The 21,052-nt window shown below is 43.8% G+C and overlaps 2 protein-coding genes across 5 annotated transcripts in view; both read left to right on the top strand.

Moving 5' to 3' along the window:
• The window catches only part of TARS3 (threonyl-tRNA synthetase 3), a 30,422-nt gene extending 22,289 nt beyond the window's left edge, over positions 1–8,133 (top strand). For both annotated transcript variants that reach the window (XM_053363971.1, XM_053363972.1), the window contains exons 13-19: positions 24–161; positions 959–1,036; positions 1,143–1,243; positions 2,119–2,223; positions 2,982–3,054; positions 4,259–4,373; positions 6,546–8,133. In XM_053363971.1, the coding sequence (XP_053219946.1) occupies positions 24–161; positions 959–1,036; positions 1,143–1,243; positions 2,119–2,223; positions 2,982–3,054; positions 4,259–4,373; positions 6,546–6,694 (759 nt within the window). In that variant the 3' untranslated portion in view covers positions 6,695–8,133. The remainder of the gene's footprint in view (positions 1–23; positions 162–958; positions 1,037–1,142; positions 1,244–2,118; positions 2,224–2,981; positions 3,055–4,258; positions 4,374–6,545) is intronic.
• Positions 8,134–9,845: 1,712 nt separating this feature from the next.
• On the top strand, positions 9,846–17,764 carry TM2D3 (TM2 domain containing 3). 3 transcript variants are annotated; one of them, XM_053363974.1, is made up of 6 exons: positions 9,846–9,957; positions 11,418–11,513; positions 13,430–13,587; positions 15,091–15,265; positions 16,464–16,539; positions 16,931–17,764. In XM_053363974.1, exons 1-6 carry the CDS (start codon positions 9,876–9,878, stop codon positions 17,094–17,096), a joined length of 753 nt encoding a protein of 250 aa, XP_053219949.1. In that variant the 5' UTR covers positions 9,846–9,875; the 3' UTR covers positions 17,097–17,764. The 3 variants fall into 3 exon arrangements, with proteins under 3 accessions (XP_053219949.1, XP_053219948.1, XP_053219950.1); XM_053363973.1 differs by having other exon boundaries at positions 13,415–13,587; XM_053363975.1 differs by lacking the exon at positions 16,464–16,539 and having other exon boundaries at positions 13,415–13,587.
• Positions 17,765–21,052: the final 3,288 nt, after the last annotated feature.

Here is a 21,052-nt window from a genome sequence, read left to right as displayed (position 1 = left end):
TTTATTTGCATTTTAAATTTCAGATTGAAGAAGAGATGAAAGGCTGCTTGAACTTCTTGCAGTCTGTATATGCTGTCTTTGGTTTTACCTTCCAACTACATCTTTCCACAAGGCCCGTCAACTTTCTAGGGGAAAAGGAGATCTGGGACCAGGCAGAGAGGGTAATTTAATTCTGCCACTCTAAAAAGAGAACACAACAACTTTGACTTGAATAACCACTTCCTTCCCTCAGGTGTTAAGATCAGCGGGGGGTGGGGGGTGTTCTTGGTAGTCCTACCACCCTCACAATTTGGGAGGCCAGCAGCCTGAGAGAGGGTATTCTTTGTGGCAGCCCCTAAGTTGTCCTTCACCTTCACCACAGGCATGTGTGGCACCTTTATTATGCAGTTTCCATTGTATGCTGAAGACGTCTCTCCCTCTATGTATTTATGAATATCTGATGGATGCATGATCATGGTGACTCGGAAATGGCCAGAAAGGGGGGCAGAAACAGGGGTGAGGGACATAACCCCTGCACAAATTGGTCAATCCCCCCCTCTCTCTCTCTCTCTCTCTGTGTGTGTGTGTGTGTGTGTGTGTGTGTGAATGAATGACCGACTAATTTGTTTTGAACTGTTAAATTGCTTTAACCTGCCTTGGGACCATATGGTAAAGGACAAGTAAGAAATAAGAAGTAGAAGTGGAAGCAGTCATAGCAATAGTTCTTCTATTTCTGGCATTTAAACTAGCAAGGAAGAGCATGAGGGCACATGGATCGGAGGATGGTTAGATGTTCTAAGCATTGGTGTGCCATGGGGGCTAAGCTGTAAGAAGTCTAACTTCAGGTGAGCCGCAGTCAGTACTATCCGCTTCCCATCTGCAATAGGGGGATAATAATACTAATTTATTTTGGAGGATCGTTGTAAGGAATACAACAAGATAATGTAAATGAAGAACTGCTCTTCTGGTTTATTCTTAGCAACTCCAGAACAGCCTGGATGACTTGGGGGAGCCCTGGAAGCTAAATCTGGGAGACGGAGCATTTTATGGTCCCAAGGTTAGTAAATATTCATGCTTTTGTACTCATGCTCTTACTGAAGCCTGCAGGTGGAGGATAAATGGCAAAGCCCAAACTATAATTTTGCCATTGTCGTCCTTTGCAGATTGATATTAACATCAGGGATGCTATTGGTCGGTACCATCAGTGTGCTACTATCCAGCTTGACTTCCAGCTACCTATCAGATTTAATCTTACTTATGTGGGGTAAGTTTTCATAAGAGTCTTTTAGGACTTGAGCTGATCTGCTTAAATATGTAGAGCCTAAAACAAGGAAACAAGGCATCAGAGGAGGCTGTAAATGGACTTGGAGGTACTAGGTGACAAGCTGAAGAAATGCTTAGATGTCTGGAGCATTGGTGTGGCATAGTAACTGAGCACAGTAAGGGCTCATCCACACTTCCATTTGTCTCACTTATTTCCCCCAGGAAAACCCATGGTTTAGCACTGAATCATGTTTTCCAGAGGTTGCTGTTTGTTCTGATTTATCACCAAAGTGTGGGTTTTCTGGGGGAAAGTGATGGGGTCGAGGCCCATGGTTAGAAAGCACAGGACAAGGGCCTGTGTGGACGAGCCCAAAGTCTGATTTGAGGTGAGCCACATCAGCACTGACTACCACATGTGCTATAAGGAGATAAAATTGCTCTCTTATTTCAGAGGATTATTGTAAGGATTGCAACAATCTGAAGTACGTAAATAAAGACCTGTGAATACCTTAAAGCAATATCATATGTAATAACAGTAAACTAAATTATCTGAGTGCCAATCCTTATTTAGCCAAAACAGAACTAATCATGAACAAGGGAAGAGTTTTCAGCACGCTCAGGAGAGCCTCAAGGTTTTCAGAATAGATTGGTGATGCAAAGTATTGTATGATCTGTCAGTGGGATGCAACTTGTTGAAATGGCACTCTTCCCAACTCTTTCCTTGTGAGAAGTTGCAGTTCAGTAATGTAATGTAATTAGAAGCCATGCCTTTTAATGCGCTAGAATTAACTCTGGTAAAAGAGGGGTGAAACCAGATTCAAATCAAGATAAGCTTGTATTAAATTTTTCCACTTTTTAACTTCCATTCTTTCACAGAAAAGATGGAGATGACAAGAAGAGGCCAGTGATAATCCATAGAGCTATTTTGGGCTCAGTGGAGCGAATGATTGCCATTCTGACGGAAAACTATGGTGGAAAATGGTGCGTAGCAGTAACTGGAAGCAGTTTTGAAAGTTGCAGAGAGTAGAAAGCACCCTGTGGTCTTGAACACAAAGTTTAATTTCCGCAGAAATACCGTTTTTAGAACAATTTCATCTTGTCACAATGTGGCCTTTGCTACCCTGGTGCCCTCCAGATGCTTTGGACTAAAGCTCCCTCCCTTCCTGGAGTTGGTGGGAGTTGTAGTCTAACCCCCCCCCCCCAAGTGCCCGCTGGGGAAGGCTTCCCTGCTGGATGATAGAGCAGAAGCTCCTGAGCAGCATTTCAGCTACTCCAAACATAAAACAGTAAGGCCCATGTTCCTATGGTGTTAGCCAGCAGTAAAACATCCATCTGTGTGAGCATCCCCCCCCCCCCCGAGAAATGCTTTAGTCACAGTGGATGTTTGCACACCAGCAGCACACTCTGCCAGAACACTGGCTGCTGGCAAGCGAGTGCTGCATGAGCATGGGTTCGCATAGAGGGTAAGCATTTTTATGCAAGATGGTTGGGGGTGTATAGACTACTTGCACAAGTAATTACTTACCTGTGATCTGCATTTTATATAAATTGAGTCTGAGAAACACACTACAAAGTTTGTAGTGCAAACATGAGCACATGGCACAATACGAACTTAACGTTTCCATAATGCAAAGTATGTCTGCCTGTATGTGTGTGACGTATAAGCAACTGTGATTAACGCTGTGTGGAAGAAAAGTTTATAATAGCTGCATATTCACTGAGGTTCTTATTTTGGCCAGGCCCTTTTGGCTTTCTCCTCGGCAGGTCATGGTAGTTCCTGTCGGTCACACCTGTGAAGAATATGCTCAACAGGTAAGAGTAGAAGTGTCAACTGCACAACACCTGAAGTTTTTTGGTTTTGTTCAGGTATAACATAGGAAGCTGCCTTGTATTTAATCAAACCATTAGTCCATCTAGCTCAGGATTCTCTACACTGGCTGGCAGCAGCTCTCCAGCCTTTCAGGCCTTCGTCTCTCCCAGTCTTATCTGGAGTGTAGTTATAAAATCCTGAATTGCCGTAATTTTCAGCCGAGTTGTACCCTTTTTAAAAGTTGGTTCAGATCTGCAAGAGTGTTCACTCTGCTAAACTTTAATGACATTTCCGAAGACCTGAATATGGCTTGGGAATCTTTGCTGCTACTATTTTTATCCCTCCTACTGTTTCCAGCCTCTCTGCTGTGCAATTGTACTTTGTTTTCTAGATGTATTTTGTTGTTGTTTTTGTTTTAAATAGAATTTTTAAAAGTATATTATGTAAAGGAGATAATTGTTCACTGTTGTGATGTTTAGAACTTCAGGAATAGAGGCTGCATGTATACAACCCTTGGCATTCTTCTGCCTTGAACTCTGTGGAATTTCCTTCTAGCAGAGCATGTGCTTTGCTTGCAGAAGGCCCCCGGTTAAATCAGCAGCATCACTGTGTAGCTCTGGGAAAGACCCTTGTCTGTAGAGCTGTTGTTACTCTGGGTAGACAACACTGAGCTAGGTGGGTCAGTGGCCTGAGTCAGCATAAGCCTGTAAGTAATGTTACTTAGACCTAAGCGTGTTACCCAGCAGCTGTTTTTAAACTGTGTTGCAAGGAACTCTGGGATTCTTTGGGGGCTGATGACCCTTCTGCACTGAGATGTTTGATCATAATGGCCAAGCTTCCCAGAAGGTCAGCTTCTTTGCCTTTAGAGAGTTTCCCTGCCAACGAACCACCACAGGGAGGCTTCTCAAATGTACTCTCACTAGACCTAGGCCAATGATGTGGCCCAACATAACATGGTTGGTGCCCTATTTGAATGGAGAGGGCCCATTTAGAACACATCCCCCAGAAATATACCTTGCAACTCAGGGGTTTTTGTGGCAGACACGCAGATGTTTCTCAGTGTACAGATTGCCATGAAAAGGCTTTTCTAGCCTTGGAGCTTTGAAAAGTCTGCTTCTCAAGATATGTCAGAATATGTCATTTGGCACAGAAATGTTACCAAATTGTAAAATTTAACACATTTTTACATTGTCTTTTTTTTTTAAGATTTGCAGTGACTTTTTTGCAGCTGGATTCATGGCTGATGTTGATCTAGATCAAAGCTGCACCTTAAACAAGAAGATAAGAAACGCACAACTGGCTCAGTATAATTTTATTTTTGGTATCTATGACTTTGCGTTCATCATTCTTGCCTCCCACCTTACTTAGAATGAAAAACCCAATATGGTTGACACAAGTAGAGAATGTTGTTCTTGTTGGGTAGAGGGGAAAGTTCTGTCCCTCATTTACTGCCAGTTTCAGGGTAGCTTGCCCTAGTTTGGATAACATACTAAGTCTTAATAGGTTCAGGGGCTATTTAGCTCTTCTCTGACTTCATTGGGCTACTTAATAGTTTATTTAATAATAATAATAATTTTTTATTTATACCCTGCCCTCCCCAGCCAAGGCAGGGCTCAGAGCGGCTTACAAGCAATAATAAAAACAAGATGAATGATTACAACTTAAAAACAAAAATAAAATACAACATTAAAATAATGGAACATTAAAATATTAAAATGTAGCCTCGTCGCAGGAGGAGAAGGAAAAGAAAAAAGAAAGAGAGGGAGGGAGGGAATCAAATTGGCTCCAAGCCAAAGGCCAGGCGGAACAACTCTGTCTTACAGGCCCTGCGGAAAGAAATCAGATCCTGCAGGGCCCTGGTCGCATGAGGCAGAGCGTTCCACCAGGCCGGAGCCAGAGTTGAAAAGGCCCTGGCTCTGGTTGAGGCCAATCTAACTTCCTTAGGGCCTGGGACCACTAGGGTGTTGTTATTTATAGACCTTGAAGCTCTCCGTGGGGCATACCAGGAGAGGCGGTCCCGTAGGTACGAGGGTCCTAGGCCGTGAAGGGCTTTAAAGGTCAAAAGCAGCACCTTAAATCTGACCCTGTACTCTACCGGGAGCCAGTGCAGCTTGAAAAGCACTGGGTGAATATGCTCCCATGGCAGAGACCCCGTGAGGAGCCTCGCTGCAGCATTCTGCACCCGCTAAGAGTTTCTGGGACAGCTTCAAGGGCAGCCCCTCGTAGAGCGAATTACAGTAGTCAAGCCTGGAGATGACCGTCGCATGGATCACTGTGGCCAGGTCGGGGCGGGAAAGGTAAGGGACCAACTGCTTGATGGAAAAATGTCGCCTTGGCTGTTGCTGTAACTTGCACCTCCATGGAAAGGGAGGCGTCAAGGATTACACCCAAACTCTTAACGGAAGGCAATGGCACTAATTGGGCCCCCGCAAGAGAAGGGAGTTGGTCCCTCATCCCCATGCCATCCCGACCTAGCCATAGGACCTCTGTCTTCGAAGGATTTAGTTTCAATCGGCTGCCACGAAACCATCCAGCCACAGCTTCCAAGCATCTGGTCAGTGTGTTCGGGGCCGAGTCGGTGTGGCCATCCATCAGCAGATAGAGCTGAGTGTCATCAGCATATTGGTGACAGCCCAGCCCAAAGCTCCGGATAATCTGGGCAAGGGGGCGCATAAAGATGTTAAAAAGCATCGGGGAGAGAATTGCGCCCTGCGGCACTCCACACACCAAGGAGTGGCGCGACGACATTTCCCTCCCTAGTGCCACCCTCTGTCCCCGACCAGAGATAAAAGAGCACAGCCAGTTATTTGCAAGGTGCGCTTCTAAACATATAAGAGCAAAGCACATAGCCTAGGGAAAAACTGCACTAACAAATGCTTCTTGAATCTGAATGTTTTCTTGTGAATTTAGCTTTTCTTTTTTTGGTCAGAGATTTTAATTAAAGCACAGAAACATGTAAATTTGTAGGAAAACAGTGGCTTTGCTAATTTTTTCTCCAAAGTAAGTACTGGCCAGTAGAAACCACTATTGGCTGTAAGTTCTCTGAGTTTAGTAGATTGATATAAGAACTTGCTAGGCATTTGTTGAGCTCCAGTGGTGATATAGAATGTTCGTAACAATTGAACCATTCAGCAGTGTAACAATCTGTCAGTGCACAAGGCCTTTGTGGATTGGCGAGAGTAGAAAAGGGAAACCATAGAATCATCACAATAGAAGGCAGCACACAATGTGTGTATAAATTATATATGTTTGAGAGAGAAGTACATGAATGGATAGTTCATGTGAGTAAATAAATTATAGGCACAGGATATATTCTGAAAAAGTACATCTGTGGATTTTCATGGGCCTCATAAATCTTCATGTGAGCCACAGCACTGCTCAGAAATTACCCTACTGAATCCAGTAGGACATCTTATTGAGTGTGTAGCATTGTCGCAGTACAAGGCATTGTGGCTGTGTGCCAAGTAACATTGCTCTGCGTTGTTTCTTGCAGTGGTTGGAGAAAAGGAGAAAACTAATAATGCTGTGAATGTGCGAACAAGAGACAACAGGGTCCATGGAGAAGTTTCAGTCGCATCTGCCATTGAAAAGCTAAAGGCGTTGAAAGCATCACACACTTTACATGCAGAAGAGGAATTCTAGTTATTGCTAATGGAGAGTGTACTGAAAGGTGAAATATTGGCTCTATCATAAACGTGTTCACCTTGAATTTAGCTCCACTATGCTTGGTGGGCTTTACTTCCTGGCAAGTACATTTAGGACTGCAGCCCTCCATCAAGGCAGTAGTTTGATGCTATAGTACATCATGACATTCAGAAAACTAAACATGTAGGTGATGCAGGTTCTTTTGAAACAATTTCCAGATGGGTAGCAAAGTTAACCAAGAGGTTTGTGTTACCTTAGAGACTTCGGGTTGTGTTCAGGGTTAGTCTTACAGGAAGAAAGAATCATGTGATGGGAGCAGGCAAAGACAACTTCAGAGCCTTCTCCACAGTTTACATTTTATATTATTTGTTTTAGTGCTTTAAAATTGTAAACTGACAAAAAGACAGTATATAAATGCTGTAAATACTCAGAGTAGATGCATTGAAAATAATGGACAAACTAACAGGCCAATTAATTTCAAGGGGTCTCCTCTGAATATAATTTAGTTGAATGCATCCCTAACAATTTTATTTATTTATTTATTTATTATGGCACAAGTTGAACCATAACTCAACACCTGTTACTCAAGTTTTCAGCTTCATGCATCTGCAGACGTTGATGGTAGTCCATGAAAGTTTATAGTCTAATAAATTTGTTATTCTTTAAGGTGACACAAAACTCCTTGAAGCTGTTGTATAAACTGTAAAAAAGAAGAAGAAGAAGCATTATTAGATACCACAGGCATCTTGCTTTAAAAAAACACTTCAAAATTACACAGCAAATCTCCCTTTCATAGAATGAAAGTCCTTGGGAGGTTCATACAGAAGTTCTGTTACTGCTACTGCTTTCTGAGGAGAGTTAACATATCCTCAAAATGCAACTTTTTGTGAGCTAGTGTGCAAGTTATTTTGAGCCTGTCTGAGCAATCTTATTTGTGGCAACCTCACCTGTTCATATTAGATTGTCTCATCAATATGTTGGAGTTGTCTTTATGTTTAGAGGTCATGTTGCAAAACAATAGTGTCTGGGTTGAAAGGAAAGGAGTCCATGATGAATCAGTCAAGTGAAGAGTGACTCCAAAGCGTGGAACTCGAATAGCCTTTCACTGGTGTCAAGTTCTACATTGTGCCGAGAACTGGCTTATATGTAAGGTTATGCTACAGTTCTGTGTAGCACAAATGGGAGATCTCCATATTTACGTAGCATTGTCGCTTTGCGGGCACAATCCATCAGGAAGTCCTGCTGGAGCCTCATTGAAACGGAACAGGTTGTTTGGTCCATGTCATTGGGTGTGCACCTTCCTGATGGATTGAGCCTTATAACATGTTCTTATTTTTTAAAAAGCAAACTCCTGACAAATTAGAGTTGCTTCCCCCACTTTAGAGCAATGAATAAGCCCACATAGAAGCTTTTGAATAAAATTACATTATAATCAGCATGAGTTGCCTCTTTTTTCTATAAATAATTTTCTTATTTGAAATAATGCATTCAAGTCAGAATTATCACTATTGTACCTTAAAGTATACATTATTATTATTATTATTATTATTATTATTATTATTATTATTATTAAAATGTGCAGTGTTCCTGCATAGAGAAAGCTACAATACTGATTTGATATGTCAGTGCCTTGCACAGGGGCAAAAGGAAAACCAGCACTTCATGCTTCATATTTGAGAAAATGATAATCATGATTGCTCCAACATCTTTTAAAATATGGACGTGTTTGTTTGCTTGGCTTTTAAAAAATGGTGGCACTTTACAAAGACACAATTCCTCTAGACAAATGATTGAAGTGTTTCTTTATGTGTAGCCCCTGAACCAGTGTGGGCTGGCCTTAACTTTGATGCCTGGAGTGAAAAACCTAATTAACTGAAGTTTGTACTATTATGCATAGTACAAAAAAGCAGTTAGGGCCTTCTGCTCCCCTCAGTGCTTGAACTCCTCGAGGTTTTCAATTAGTGGACAGTGTCCAGAAAGACAACAGTACTATTTCAGTACTATTTCACAGTACTATTTCACACAACATGGCCAGTTACTTACTGAATCTGCTGCATCAAGATGTGGTAAACTTCCTAATTTAAATGGCTTTAGAGGATCAGACAAAACATGGGAAGAGGAGTTCCCATGCTTGCTAGTCATGTTGGCTTAAATGGAATTCAAAGTTCAAATCAGTACACTTGGGAGCAAGAGGAGGTGAAGTGCCTGTTTCCTAGATTTTTGTCCTGTTTCTCAAGCAGTTGTCTTCCCCAAGTGGCTCATGGTTTTTTTAAAAAAGGGTCCTGCTTGAATCAGGTCTGACTTTCAAACTAAAAGGACAATACGCACAAGGGGAGAGGAAAGGTAGAGGAGGTGGGGTATCAGTTCCACAGGCCCAGGACAAAGTGGGGAGCTATAAGGGGATGTTTATGTTCAGTTCTGGACAGGCCAATCTCCCCTTGATGCTGCCCTTGCTTGAAAAGGCAATTAATTGGCGACTTGTTTCTTTTACCAACGGATGGGGCCAGGCTGGTCTCTCCCTCCCTTGTTGATGTTCTCCACAGACTAAGGGAGCAGCCCGGCCTGTGCCAGAGCCACCTTCCATTCCCCACAGTCCCTGCTGCCTTCCAACGCCTCCTTGGGGGGCTTCCTTCCTGCCCTCCCCGTCTGTCTCACAGGGTCCCTGCAGGGCAAGGAGGAGGAAGGGGTGGGGGAGAGTGGTGGTGGCTCCGTTTGTGGGATGCGCTCCTCCATCATTGTAGGCGCAAGGCAACAGCTTTCCTCTCTATCAAGGCCTTTGTCCTTCTCCTGCCTTTGAGACGCAGACGGGAGGTTTTTAAGGGATTTCTCCCCTGCTCCTAAGAGGACTGTAAATGATAACTGGGTGCCTGGATGTGTAGAGCATCTCTCAGTCTCAGAGTCATGGGTTGGAGCCCCACGTTGGGCATTGCATGGGGTCGGACTAGATGACCCCAGGGGTCTCTTCCAACTCTCCAGTCCTTGGATTCTCTCCTCCTGGTCTCGCCCTCGGGCGCCCAATGCTAAGACAGGCCACGCTGCTCCCGGCCTCGTGGTGGCAGCAGAGAGCACGGCCCGGCCTGCCCCGCGGGCTCTTGGGGTTCGCGCCTGCGTAGAGCGCAGCGGAGGCGGGACGTGCCGGCGGGGGCGGAGCCGAGCGGAGTCCCCGGATGAGGCCAAGATGGCGGCGGCGGTGGCGGCGCTGGAGAAGCTGTGCCGCGTCGCCCTCTTCCTCTCGCAGCTCTACGTCCTCTCCGGGCGGGGTGAGTGCCAGGCCGCGCCGCTTCGTAGACCCACCAATTCACGCCGAAGAGGCGCTGGGGTGGCGGGGCCCTTGCACTCTGCACGCGCTCAGCCTCTTTCAGCCTCGTGCCTGGTGCTGTGTCATTCTCTCGAAACCTTAAGAAAACAGGTCTCTGCCCCAACAGGCTTACACTATAGAATTGGCATTGGGGTGGAGAAACAACCAAGAAAGGAGAGCGAACTGAAGTAGGGGGGAGTAATGTTTTTATTTTGTTAATATATATTTGGGTTTTGTTACTTCAGGATATGGGGCAGACACAGCCTTTCTTGTGTTTAAGTATTACCTGGTCGCCATAGGTGACCAGGAATTGCATGCAGGGAGTGAGGGGGCTAATTTACAAAGCTAGATTAAAGGGTATGCCTCTGAATACCCGTTGCTGGGAACTGCGGTTGGGGAGAATGCTGTGCTCAGATCCTGTTTCCAGGCTTCCCATAGGCATCTGGTTCACCACTCCGAGAACAGGATGCTGGACCAGATGGGTCTTTCTTGTGCTCCGTCAGGGCTCTTCTTACCTTATTCCCGAATCTGGTTATGAGGACCTGCAAACCTATTACATTCAAGTCAGTCTTTGGGGCTTCTCACTGCTATCCTTTGCTGTGATTGGCAGTGTTGCTTTAGGACAGGGATAGGCAACCTAGGCCTTCTCAATCCGACCTGCGGATGGTCCAGGAATCAGCGTGTTTTTACATGAGTAGAATGTGTGCTTTTATTTAAAATGCATCTCTGGGTTATCCGTAGGGCATAGGAATTTGTTCATTATTTTTTTTGCCCAAAATATAGTCCCCCCCCCCCCAATGTCTGAGGAATGCCACAAGGTCTTACCCAGTCTTGCTACTGTAGGACTTTTTTAAACAAGTAATGTCCAACACAGACAAACGTCTCAGTTGTTGCGCAGTGCATCATTAAGAGGCCTTGAAAGATCTGAGACACCTGTTGTCAAAGGTGCAAATACCAGGCAGTGTTTATTCTCTCTCTTCTCCGCAACTCAGCACCTTAATTCAAAGTAGTGATGGTGTTGTGTAATTTAACTTACCAGCTCATGGGTCTGAACTACCCACACTTTTAAAATGCAAATTGAAATAAGTGTGGAAAGCTCACAGTGCTACTCCTTGGACTGGAGGTCCTGGGTTAGGGTGAGGAAGATGAGAAATACATTCTGAGGGACAGCACTATTACAGAGTAATAGTTCCCTGGGCAGAGAAAGTCACTCAGTACAGCGTTGGCAACTAGCCTCTAGAGGAGGAGTGTACTGAGCAATTCAAGCCACTTTATCTTACCAGCACCACTTTCTTTTGAACACACAAGGGATTTGAACCCAAGCCTGATGCTCTGGACCACACTGTTGCTTCCAAGTCGTAACTAAACATGCTTTGAATCCTGTTAGTATTTTGTGTTTCTTTCCCCCCATCCCACCCCCAGGATCACTGAGCTTAGAACACTCTCATCCACAAGCTCAGCTGGCAAAGGTTGCAATAGTACCTACAAGCACACACATTCCAGTGTCTAAAGTATCAGGTATGTATTTTTTTTTCCATTCCGTCTTGTACTTCTTAGAATGAAAATGTATGTCTTTGTAAACCTTACTCTGCACAGATCTTTAGAGGTTTGTGAGATATATTTGCCTACAGAACAGCTTATTTCTGAAGGACTCTCCATCCCACTTCCTCCATGTAAACCCCCCCTAATTTCTAGAAACAAATTCTCAATTGTAAGAAATAGCTAGGAAATTAGGGCTTTACATTTGCTAATGAGAGAAGACACACCGTTCTGTTATATCTTGATCCTTAAGATCATAGTATTTTGCAACTCAGAGTCTCTCTTGTGAACACTGCCCCAAGCTGCCACAAACAATCTGTTCTACATGGGCGTGTTCCACTTGTGCATACTATATAATGTGGCCCTTAATGGGAGGAAAATGGACTGTTTGGTCCCCTGTACAGGAAACAAAAACATAAGAAGAGCCCTGCTGGATCTGATCAAGGGTTCATCTAGTCCAGCATCCTGTTTCCCGCAGTGGCCAACCAGATGCCTCTGGGACGCCCACAAGGAGGGCAGGAACCACTCCTGTTGTTGTTTCCCGAAAGCACTTACTCGGAGGCATTTCTAACACTAGAAGCAAAAGCTTTTTCTGTGGATAAAGCCCATTGAGTGGCTCAAGGAAACAAAAATAATTTTCTTGAACTTAAAAATGAAGGAGGTCTTTCATTTGGAAACAAAACAATTGTACCCTGCAGATAAAGAAGCTGTTGATTATCTCCTACTAAGAGCCAAAGAACACTAATGAAACTGAATGGTGTTGCCACCAATTGAGCAAAGGAACCAGCATGAATTATTGTGAGCAGGTCTGAATAAATACTCATGCATGTGATTACAAATACTATTACCATATGGCATTGATAAATGCCAGAGTACTTTCTCTTTTCACTTTCCCTTGTGTGAGTCCATCCCTCTCCATGGATGCAGCTCCTATTTGTGTAGTAGCTATGGTACTTAAATACGCTTCGTGTTTCAAAATGATGATCCAGTAATATTTCTCAATGCTTACCTGACTTTTTTGTTTGTTTGAGTATTAATATACTCAATTCTATATAGCCTGTGAGTCAGTCACTTGCCTTTTCATTTGAATGTGACTCATAACTTTCCCCATAGAAATGTATCTGAATTGTGAAAAATGCTGGGGTTATGCAAAAGGTCCCCAGTTCTGTGCCCATCAGAGAGCCAGTGTGGTGTAGTGGTTAAGAGCAGTAGTCTCATAATCTGGGGAACCGGGTTCGCGTCTCCGCTCCTCCACATGCAGCTGCTGGGTAACCTTGGGCTAGTCACACTTCTTTGAAGTCTCTCAGCCCCACTCACCTCACAGAGTGTTTGTTGTGGGGGAGGAAGGGAAAGGAGAATGTTAGCCGCTTTGAGACACCTTAAAGGGAGTGAAAGGCGGGATATCAAATCCAAACTCTTCTTCTTCTTCTTCATGCAAGGCTGGGAAAGACACCTGTCACTGTAGACCCTCCAGATATTGCTGGAGTACAGCTCTCAGCAACCCTGACCATTAGGCTTGCTGGTTGGGACTAATCAGGATTGGATTCCAACCATATTTAGAAGGCCACAGGGCATTCTAGTGTAGACAATACTGAGCTAAATGGTCTAAAGTTCTGGCTCAGTTTAAGACAGTCATATCTTCCTAATCCTAAAAATAACTTACATATAAGGGAGACCCATTAAATTCTTTGGTCCTTATAGTGGATCTTACTCCTGGGTAAACATGCATAGGCTGCACATTACTAAAATAGGTGAAATGTAAATGGAGCAGGTTAGGAAAAAGTAGTTGCTTAGGCATTCGTGTTCAGCAACCTAGGAATTTCAGATATTTTGTTCCCTAGCTTTTTTGTGGGGAATACTGAAACTTTTGTTCTCACCAGATTTTAATTCTTCAGAAGCCACAGCGACCCCATCGTATATGACCCAATGCCCTAGTAATGGACTGTGCAGCCGACTGCCTCCAGGATGTATGGACTGTGAAACAAATTGCTCCTGTATCTATGGCAAAACTGCTGTTTTTGAATGTAAAGCCAGATCCCAGGTCCACTGTGTTGTAAGTAGAATGCTTGTTCATTTGTAATATGAACATGAATCTTGCGGAAATACTACACCTTACTTGTTTGAAGGAGAATAATTACTTTGTAAAATATGTAATTGAATAGATACCTTATTCAGGAGATGCTGGATATAGATGAAAGGGATATTCTGTTGGGCCTAGACATTTGCTTTCTATCTGAAAGGGGGAAGATTCAATTCTGTACTTTAATTACAGAGACCTCAGCTTGTGGTTAGCAGTAGTATTGTTGTTTGATCTCTGGAAGGGAAGATGGAGCTTCCTCTGTGCTGCTGTTTTCATCCATAGCGATCTTTTTGTGAGTGACTTTACCCCTTTGTGTCCTGCCTTTAACCCCAGCCCCAAAACAGGGCTTTCTTCCTCCCTAAAAATAGCTCAACAACTTTGAGCTGAACCTCAAAAAAACGGGGGTAGTTTTTAATTCTGAAAGTAGATCGCAGCTTTTGGAGAGTTGGCCACCCCTGGTCTAAACCAATTGGGAGGTCCTTGGTGCATGACCTACAATGGTCCAGCTGCCACAGTCTAGAAATGGCCAAAGCTGTTAGAAGGCACACCTAGCCACTAAGGTCACCTGGGACCTTAGTGACAGATGGATCCAGGAGACCCCCGGACAACAAGCCCACTCCTTCAGAGGAAGTACATTCTCCACCCAAAGCAGGCAATTGACCAATTACACGGACTCAATAAGTGTTCACAAATTGTGCATTGGTCTTGTCAAGATTCAGACTCAGTCTTTTGACTGCTATCCAGCCCACCACTGCACCCAGGCACTGACCCAGGGCTTGCACAGCCTCTGCTGATTCAGATGTTACGGCGAAAGAGAGCTGGGTTTATCAGTGTACTGATGACACCTTGCTCCATATCTCCCAATGGCTTCATATAGATGTTAAATAGCATTGGGGACTACATAGTGCACTGTGGCACCTCACAGCTCAAGAGCTTAGGGGCTGAGAAACACTATTAAATACTGTCTGCTGGAACTGTCCCTGAAGAGGAGACCAGAGCAATGCCCCTGATACTCATTTCTTTCAGAGAGTATAGGCAGATGCCATGCTCCCTTGTATCAGAAGCAGGTGAGAGATCAAGCAGAAGCAGCCAGGTCCTTCCCTCAATAAGGGTCGTCCATTAGGGCACCCAAGGTAGAGTCAGTCACTAACCCAGATTGGAATGAGCCTAGACAATCAGTTTCCTCAAATAATGCATGCAGCTACACCAGTTGAGGGTGAACCTTCATGCACCTGTTGAAGTCTAATCCAGGAAAGCTTATGCTTCAGTATATTCCCACAGGACTTTTCTTTTTTGGCACATATGTGTTTGACTTTGTGCTTGCTTAATTTAGTAAAAGTATCTAGAACTTAGGTGCTCTCAGCTTCCAAAAAATCAAGTGTATTTGGTGATTCTGTCACACTCCAATAAGTGCTCTCTGGTTAACCTGTGTATTATTTCTGGAAGGGTGAGTTAAGATTTCTGATTCTCATGCAGGATGAGAAAAACAATCGCCCAGAAACTTTCACAATCAACATGACTTGCCAGCTTTGCTGGCAGCTCCCTCCATCAGATTATGTCTGTTCCAATCCTACAAACTGCAAAACGGTCTCTTGTCCACGAGAACGATATAGTGCCAATTGCACAGTGCGGGATCATATTCATTGTCTGGGTAAGCAACACCTTAGTGTGGGTGTTTGACGTGGTGGGGAGAAGAAAGGCGTCTTTCTGAACAATATTATTCACTACTTCCAGAGCATCTTGTTCAGACCAAGTTATTGTTACGGGCAGTGGCTGATAATTTTGCAGTAGGAATATACAAAGAAAAAGTTTGGGATCTTAGGTTATGACTAAGCTGTGTGGTATCCAGCTTATTAAATGAAGTAATATACATTGGTCTAGGCATAGATGTTCTAACCATCCATGCCCACCACTTTGGAGCAAGAGGGTATTGTAATGCAAATCACCAATCCCATTTTTCCTGGTAAAGGTTTTCTCTCTCACACCCCAGGGGGTTCCTATTGGCCCACAATTATAGTAATATGATACCATGATGGTCATTTGGTGTTAGACAGTGTAGTAACTGTCTACCTTCCTAAAAGTTTCTGGTTATTAGATGATTGCTGGACCTTACTGCAGTAAATAATCACAATCAACTTGTGCAGACACTAGGCAGAGGGGAAAGCCTTGCAGGGTATCAGTTATGTGTGTTGGCATCTAATTTAGTGGTAAGTAGCTGTTGAGTGTAAGTAGCTTCCGTGCGCTGCTCTGGTTTGCCAGAAGCGGCTTAGTCATGCTGGCTACATGAACCGGAAGCTGTATGCCGGCTACCTCGACCAGTAAAGCGAGATGAACGCCGCAACTCCAGAGTTGGTCACGACTGGACCTAATGGTCAGGGGTCCCTTTACCTTTACCTAGCTGTTGAAAATGATGGGTGAGCCACCTCAACATGAAAAGGATTCTGATCCGGGATCTTGTCCTTATGACCAAAATTGATCAGTTATGAAAGTATCTCTTTGACCACACTTGAAGTTCAACAAGAGATAAGATCTCTAAAAGGCTCCTGAGTAAGATGGTGTCCCTGAAGAATTCTATAAAACTCTAACAGATGTTTTGGGGGCAAAAATACCAGACTTGGGAGAAATGCAAAAAATAATACTAATGTGTAAAGGGGAAAGATGCAACACTGATAACAGATCAGCCTATATCACTCTTAAATCAGGGCTGAAAAGTATTTGTCACAGTTTTTGCAATAAGATCAATTAAGATAATTTCAAAGCACACACTGCCAACCTAACAGGATTCATTATGCAGCACTATTCCTGTTTGTGGTCTTGGCTTTATGATTTCAATGTCTGCTTATTTTAAGGTAACCGTACTTTCCCCAAGATGCTTTATTGTAACTGGACAGGAGGCTATAAATGGTCAACTGCCTTGGCTTTAAGGTAGGAATAGGATTACCTGCTTTCTAAATTTCTAAATAAAATACTTTCTTTTTTGGACTTGATGTTTGGTTAAGCTGGTCAAGGGAGCCTGGTTACTTTATTTTGTCTTCAGGCAGTTCTGAAGCATGCTGCCTGTCCTGAGTCTTGAAAGCAGAATGGGATTCTACCAGTATTTTGTGTTAAACTGTAAAAATAAGTGCAAAGTTTTCATTTTAAAAAAAATTATATCACTAGTAGGCTCATTTAAAATAGATGATTTTTTAAGTCAGTGTTAATTGACTTCATTATGCTATTTGTCAGGTACAAATAATTTAAATGCTTTGCTGCCGGTATCAGTAATGGATGTCTGGATTTAGACAGCTTCTCAGACATAATTGTGTTGTATTTGCAGCATCACACTTGGCGGTTTTGGAGCTGATCGTTTCTACTTGGGCCAGTGGAGAGAAGGTCTGGGCAAACTTTTCAGCTTTGGAGGCCTGGGAATCTGGACTCTCATAGATGTACTGCTCATAGGCGTTGGTTACGTGGGCCCTGCTGACGGCTCACTTTACATCTAACCATCAATGCAAGAAACGTCAGATGGATTGCACTTGGAAACACACAAACCGGACTTTAAAAATACACCTAGGAGAACTTGTTCCATATTTCACATATATTTAATGTACAGCATCTGTACTTAGACTGCCTTTAACTTAAGGTGAAATAAATGAATGGATCATTGGATGATGGGGCTTTTTCTGGAGTTTGTTTCCTTTTGGCTTTTTAAATGCACTTAATTTTTTTCTATGAAAAAAGGTGTTTTAAGTTGTGCAGTTCTGTTTCTTGGACAGATGTAAACTAATTCACTACATGTCTAGCAAGCTCCCTTTTTACCATCAATTTTTATTAAATGTTTTCAACATAAAATACAATAAAAGCCAAACTAAAGAGGAGAGAAATAAGAAAAAAGGAAGAAAATAAAGAAGAGGAAGAAAAGGAGAGAAAGTATCTTTCTGCTACCCCCTGAGTAAATCCATTGAGCAGCAGATTTTAAATTTTTATTACATGTGTTTATCTTCTGCATTCAGTTGTTTTTTATTTCCGAGAACGGTACATGCAGTGTATGTGTTAATTTAACTTGATACTTTGGCTCCTGCAGGACTGAATGTTACATTGTTATTGCTAGATAACCTTAGAAGTTGAGTCTTCTAATATAATGACTGTAATAAAATTTTCTTTCACCACACATATTTCCTTTAATGCTTTTCCTTTTCCTAATGGGCTCACTTCCGTGTACGGCACCTTTTTTACCATTGGACCCATTGGTCTCATCTGCTCAATCCGCCATTTGTATAGTGGAGGGGCATGCACCTGGACTTAAGCTGTACAGTGAAGCCTTTTATTTATGGCCCACCAGACGCCTGCCCCAATTGATTGGCCACAGCAATGCTGATCAAAGGTAGGGCCACTTCTGCTTCTTTGTCCTCAGATATAAAACTTGGGAGGACCCAAAGTTAACATTCAGACTCCCTTACAGTGGTACCTCGGGTTAAGAACTTAATTCGTTCCGGAGGTCTGTTCTTAACCTGAAACTGTTCTTAACCTGAAGCACCACTTTAGCTAATGGGGCCTTCCGCTGCTGCTGCGCCGTCAGAGCACGATTTCTGTTCTCATCCTGAAGCAAAGTTCTTAACTGTGGAATTTATGGCGCTTAAATGCAGACCTATATACATCCCCCGAGAATTTACAGCAGTACTGATAACTATAGTATACATTGCACCTGATGCGAACACCAAAGAGGCAATGGGTCTTCTGCATGATGCCATTAGCAGGCAACAAGGCAAGTATCCCGAGGCTGCATTTCTTGTATGCGGGGCTTTTAACCAGGCAGATTTGAAAGTGGTCCTACCTAAATTCTATCAACACATAAAGTGTGCAACCAGGGGAGAAAAGACTCTGGACAGGCTGTATACAAATGTCAGACAGGCCTATAAGGCCGAACCATTGGCACATCTAGGCCAATCTGATCATGCGTCCCTGCTCCTGACTCCTGAATATATTCCATTGAGGAAACGGACTCCAGCTATAAAGAGGGATATTACAACATGGCCAGCTGAAGCATCCCAACAACTACAAGACTGTTTTCATGACACCGATTGGGAGGTATTCGCCCAACAGGATGTAGAGACTCATATTGAGCAAGTGTTGGACTATATTAGGTTCTGCACTGACAATGTAACACAGAGGCGCCGGATAAAGATCTACCCAAACAGGAAGCCCTGGATGACAAGGGAGGTCCAGGGGTTGCTAAAGGCAAGAAATACTGCTTTCAGAAGTGGAAATAAGTCGCTGTACAGCTTAGCTAGAGCGGATCTAAAGAGAGGTATCCGTGTAGCAAAGGAGGCATATAGACAGCGGCTGGAGAATCATCTACAAAGTAACAACACCAGGCAGGTGTGGCAAGGTGTACAAGAATTAACAGGGTATAAATCCAAGGATTCCCTGGCAGACGAGGGAGGGGCATCCCTCGCAGAGGATTTGAATGCCTTTTTTGCCCATTTTGAAGTAACATCTGCAGCAACACCTGCTGAGGCTTTACCACCACCACCACCACTCCCTGGGAAGGCTTTGCCATCATCACCACCATCACCATCATCAGTACAAAGGAATGTAGCAGTCTCTGTGGAAAAAGAAGAGATGAGGAAGGTGTTGAAGGGAATCAACCCAAGGAAGGCCACAGGGCCAGATGGGGTAGCTGGAAGGGTATTGAGAGACTGTGCAGATCAACTAGCAGGAGTTTTCACTGGGATTTTAAATCGATCCCTAGCCCAGGCTATTGTTCCATCCTGCCTAAAGTCCTCTATTATCGTTCCAATAGCAAAAAAACCTAACCCGGAAGATCTGAATGACTTTCGTCCAGTAGCACTCACACCTATAATCATGAAGTGCTTTGAAAAGCTGGTACGAAATTATGTCATTGCCTGCCTACCAGAGGGACTGGACACATTCCAATTTGCTTATAAAACTAAAAGATCGACAGAGGACGCTGTGGCGATTGCCCTCCATGCCGTCCTTGCACATTTGGAGCAGCGGGGGGGTTATGCCAGACTGCTTTTTTTAGATTTCAGCTCGGCATTTAATACCATTCTACCACAACGTCTGATGTCTAAACTGGAAGATCTGGGGCTTCCGTTATCACTTTGTGGGTGGATACTGGACTTTTTGTCAGACCGCCCCCAGAGGGTTCGGTTGGGCCCTTATACCTCTAATATGCTTAAGACTAACACAGGAACACCACAGGGATGCGTACTCAGTCCGCTCCTTTATATTCTCTACATGTACGACTGTGTCGCTACTCACCCTAGTAATAGGGTTGTCAAATTTGCAGATGACACAACCGTGATTGGGCTCATCCCTGAAAGGGAGGGCGAAACGGATTATAGAGATGAGGTGGAGCGGCTGACAGAGTGGTGCAGAGCTAACAACTTGCTCATAAATACAAGGAAGACAAAGGAGCTTGTGGACTTCAGGAGACAGAAGAGCAATGTCCAGCCACTTTTGATTGATGGGGTCTGTGTGGAGAGGGTAACAATGTTCAGATTTTTGGGCATTGAATTACAAGAGGATCTGTCCTGGAGTGTCAACACAAGGGGGCTTGTGAAGAAGGCGCAGCAGAGACTGTACTTTTTGAGAATTCTAAGGAAAAACCATCTTCCGCAGAAACTGCTGCTTGCCTTCTATCACTGTGCCATTGAGAGCGTGCTCACTTATGGCTTATGTGTGTAGTACGGAAGCTGTACTACCCAGGACAGGATGGGGTTGTGCAGAGTTGTTAAGGCAGCAGAGAGCATTGTTGGCTGCCCACTCTCCACCTTAGAGCAGATTTATGCCACAAGGTGCCATAGGAAGGCACTGGACATAGTAAAAGATCCATCGCATCCTGGTCACTGTCTCTTCGAGCTCCTGCCGTCGGGACGGAGATACAGGACGATGAAGACAAGAACGAGCCGTCTTAAGCACAGCTTCTTCTCCAGAGCGATCTCGGCCCTGAATGGGAAGCCTGGACTTTGAAAGTCATCTAATCTTCCTTGCTGTACTATACTGTATTGCTTAATTAGTGTTTTTATGGAGCAGTCAAGTAATTTCGTTGTCCCCGAGAGGGGGCAATGACAATAAAGATATTATTATTATTATTATTATTATTATTATTATTATTAACCTGAGGTACTATTTCTGGGTTAGCGGAGTCTGTAACCTGAAGCGTATGTAACCCAAGGTACCACTGTATCCTATAAGAATAAGAATCGGTGGGGCAAAAACCTTCTAAGGCTGATGGGAGAATGGGACGGAAGACTCCCATGTCTTTCCCAACTGCACTTGCAGCTCTGTTCTCCCAGCCATTAGGGGCTCCCTCGGCCTGAAAACTGAGTGGGCCCCACACCCCAATATCACCCCAGGCCTTAGCTCTCCCGGAGTCTTACCTTTACCTCTCCCAGCCATTGCTGAGGACAGAGACTGCAGGTCTTTTCTCCTC

This window comes from Podarcis raffonei, chromosome 14 (assembly GCF_027172205.1).
Source record: "Podarcis raffonei isolate rPodRaf1 chromosome 14, rPodRaf1.pri, whole genome shotgun sequence".
NCBI lineage: Eukaryota > Metazoa > Chordata > Lepidosauria > Squamata > Lacertidae > Podarcis > Podarcis raffonei.
Note: the sequence above shows the minus strand (reverse complement) of the source record. Positions and strands in the feature narration are given on the sequence as shown.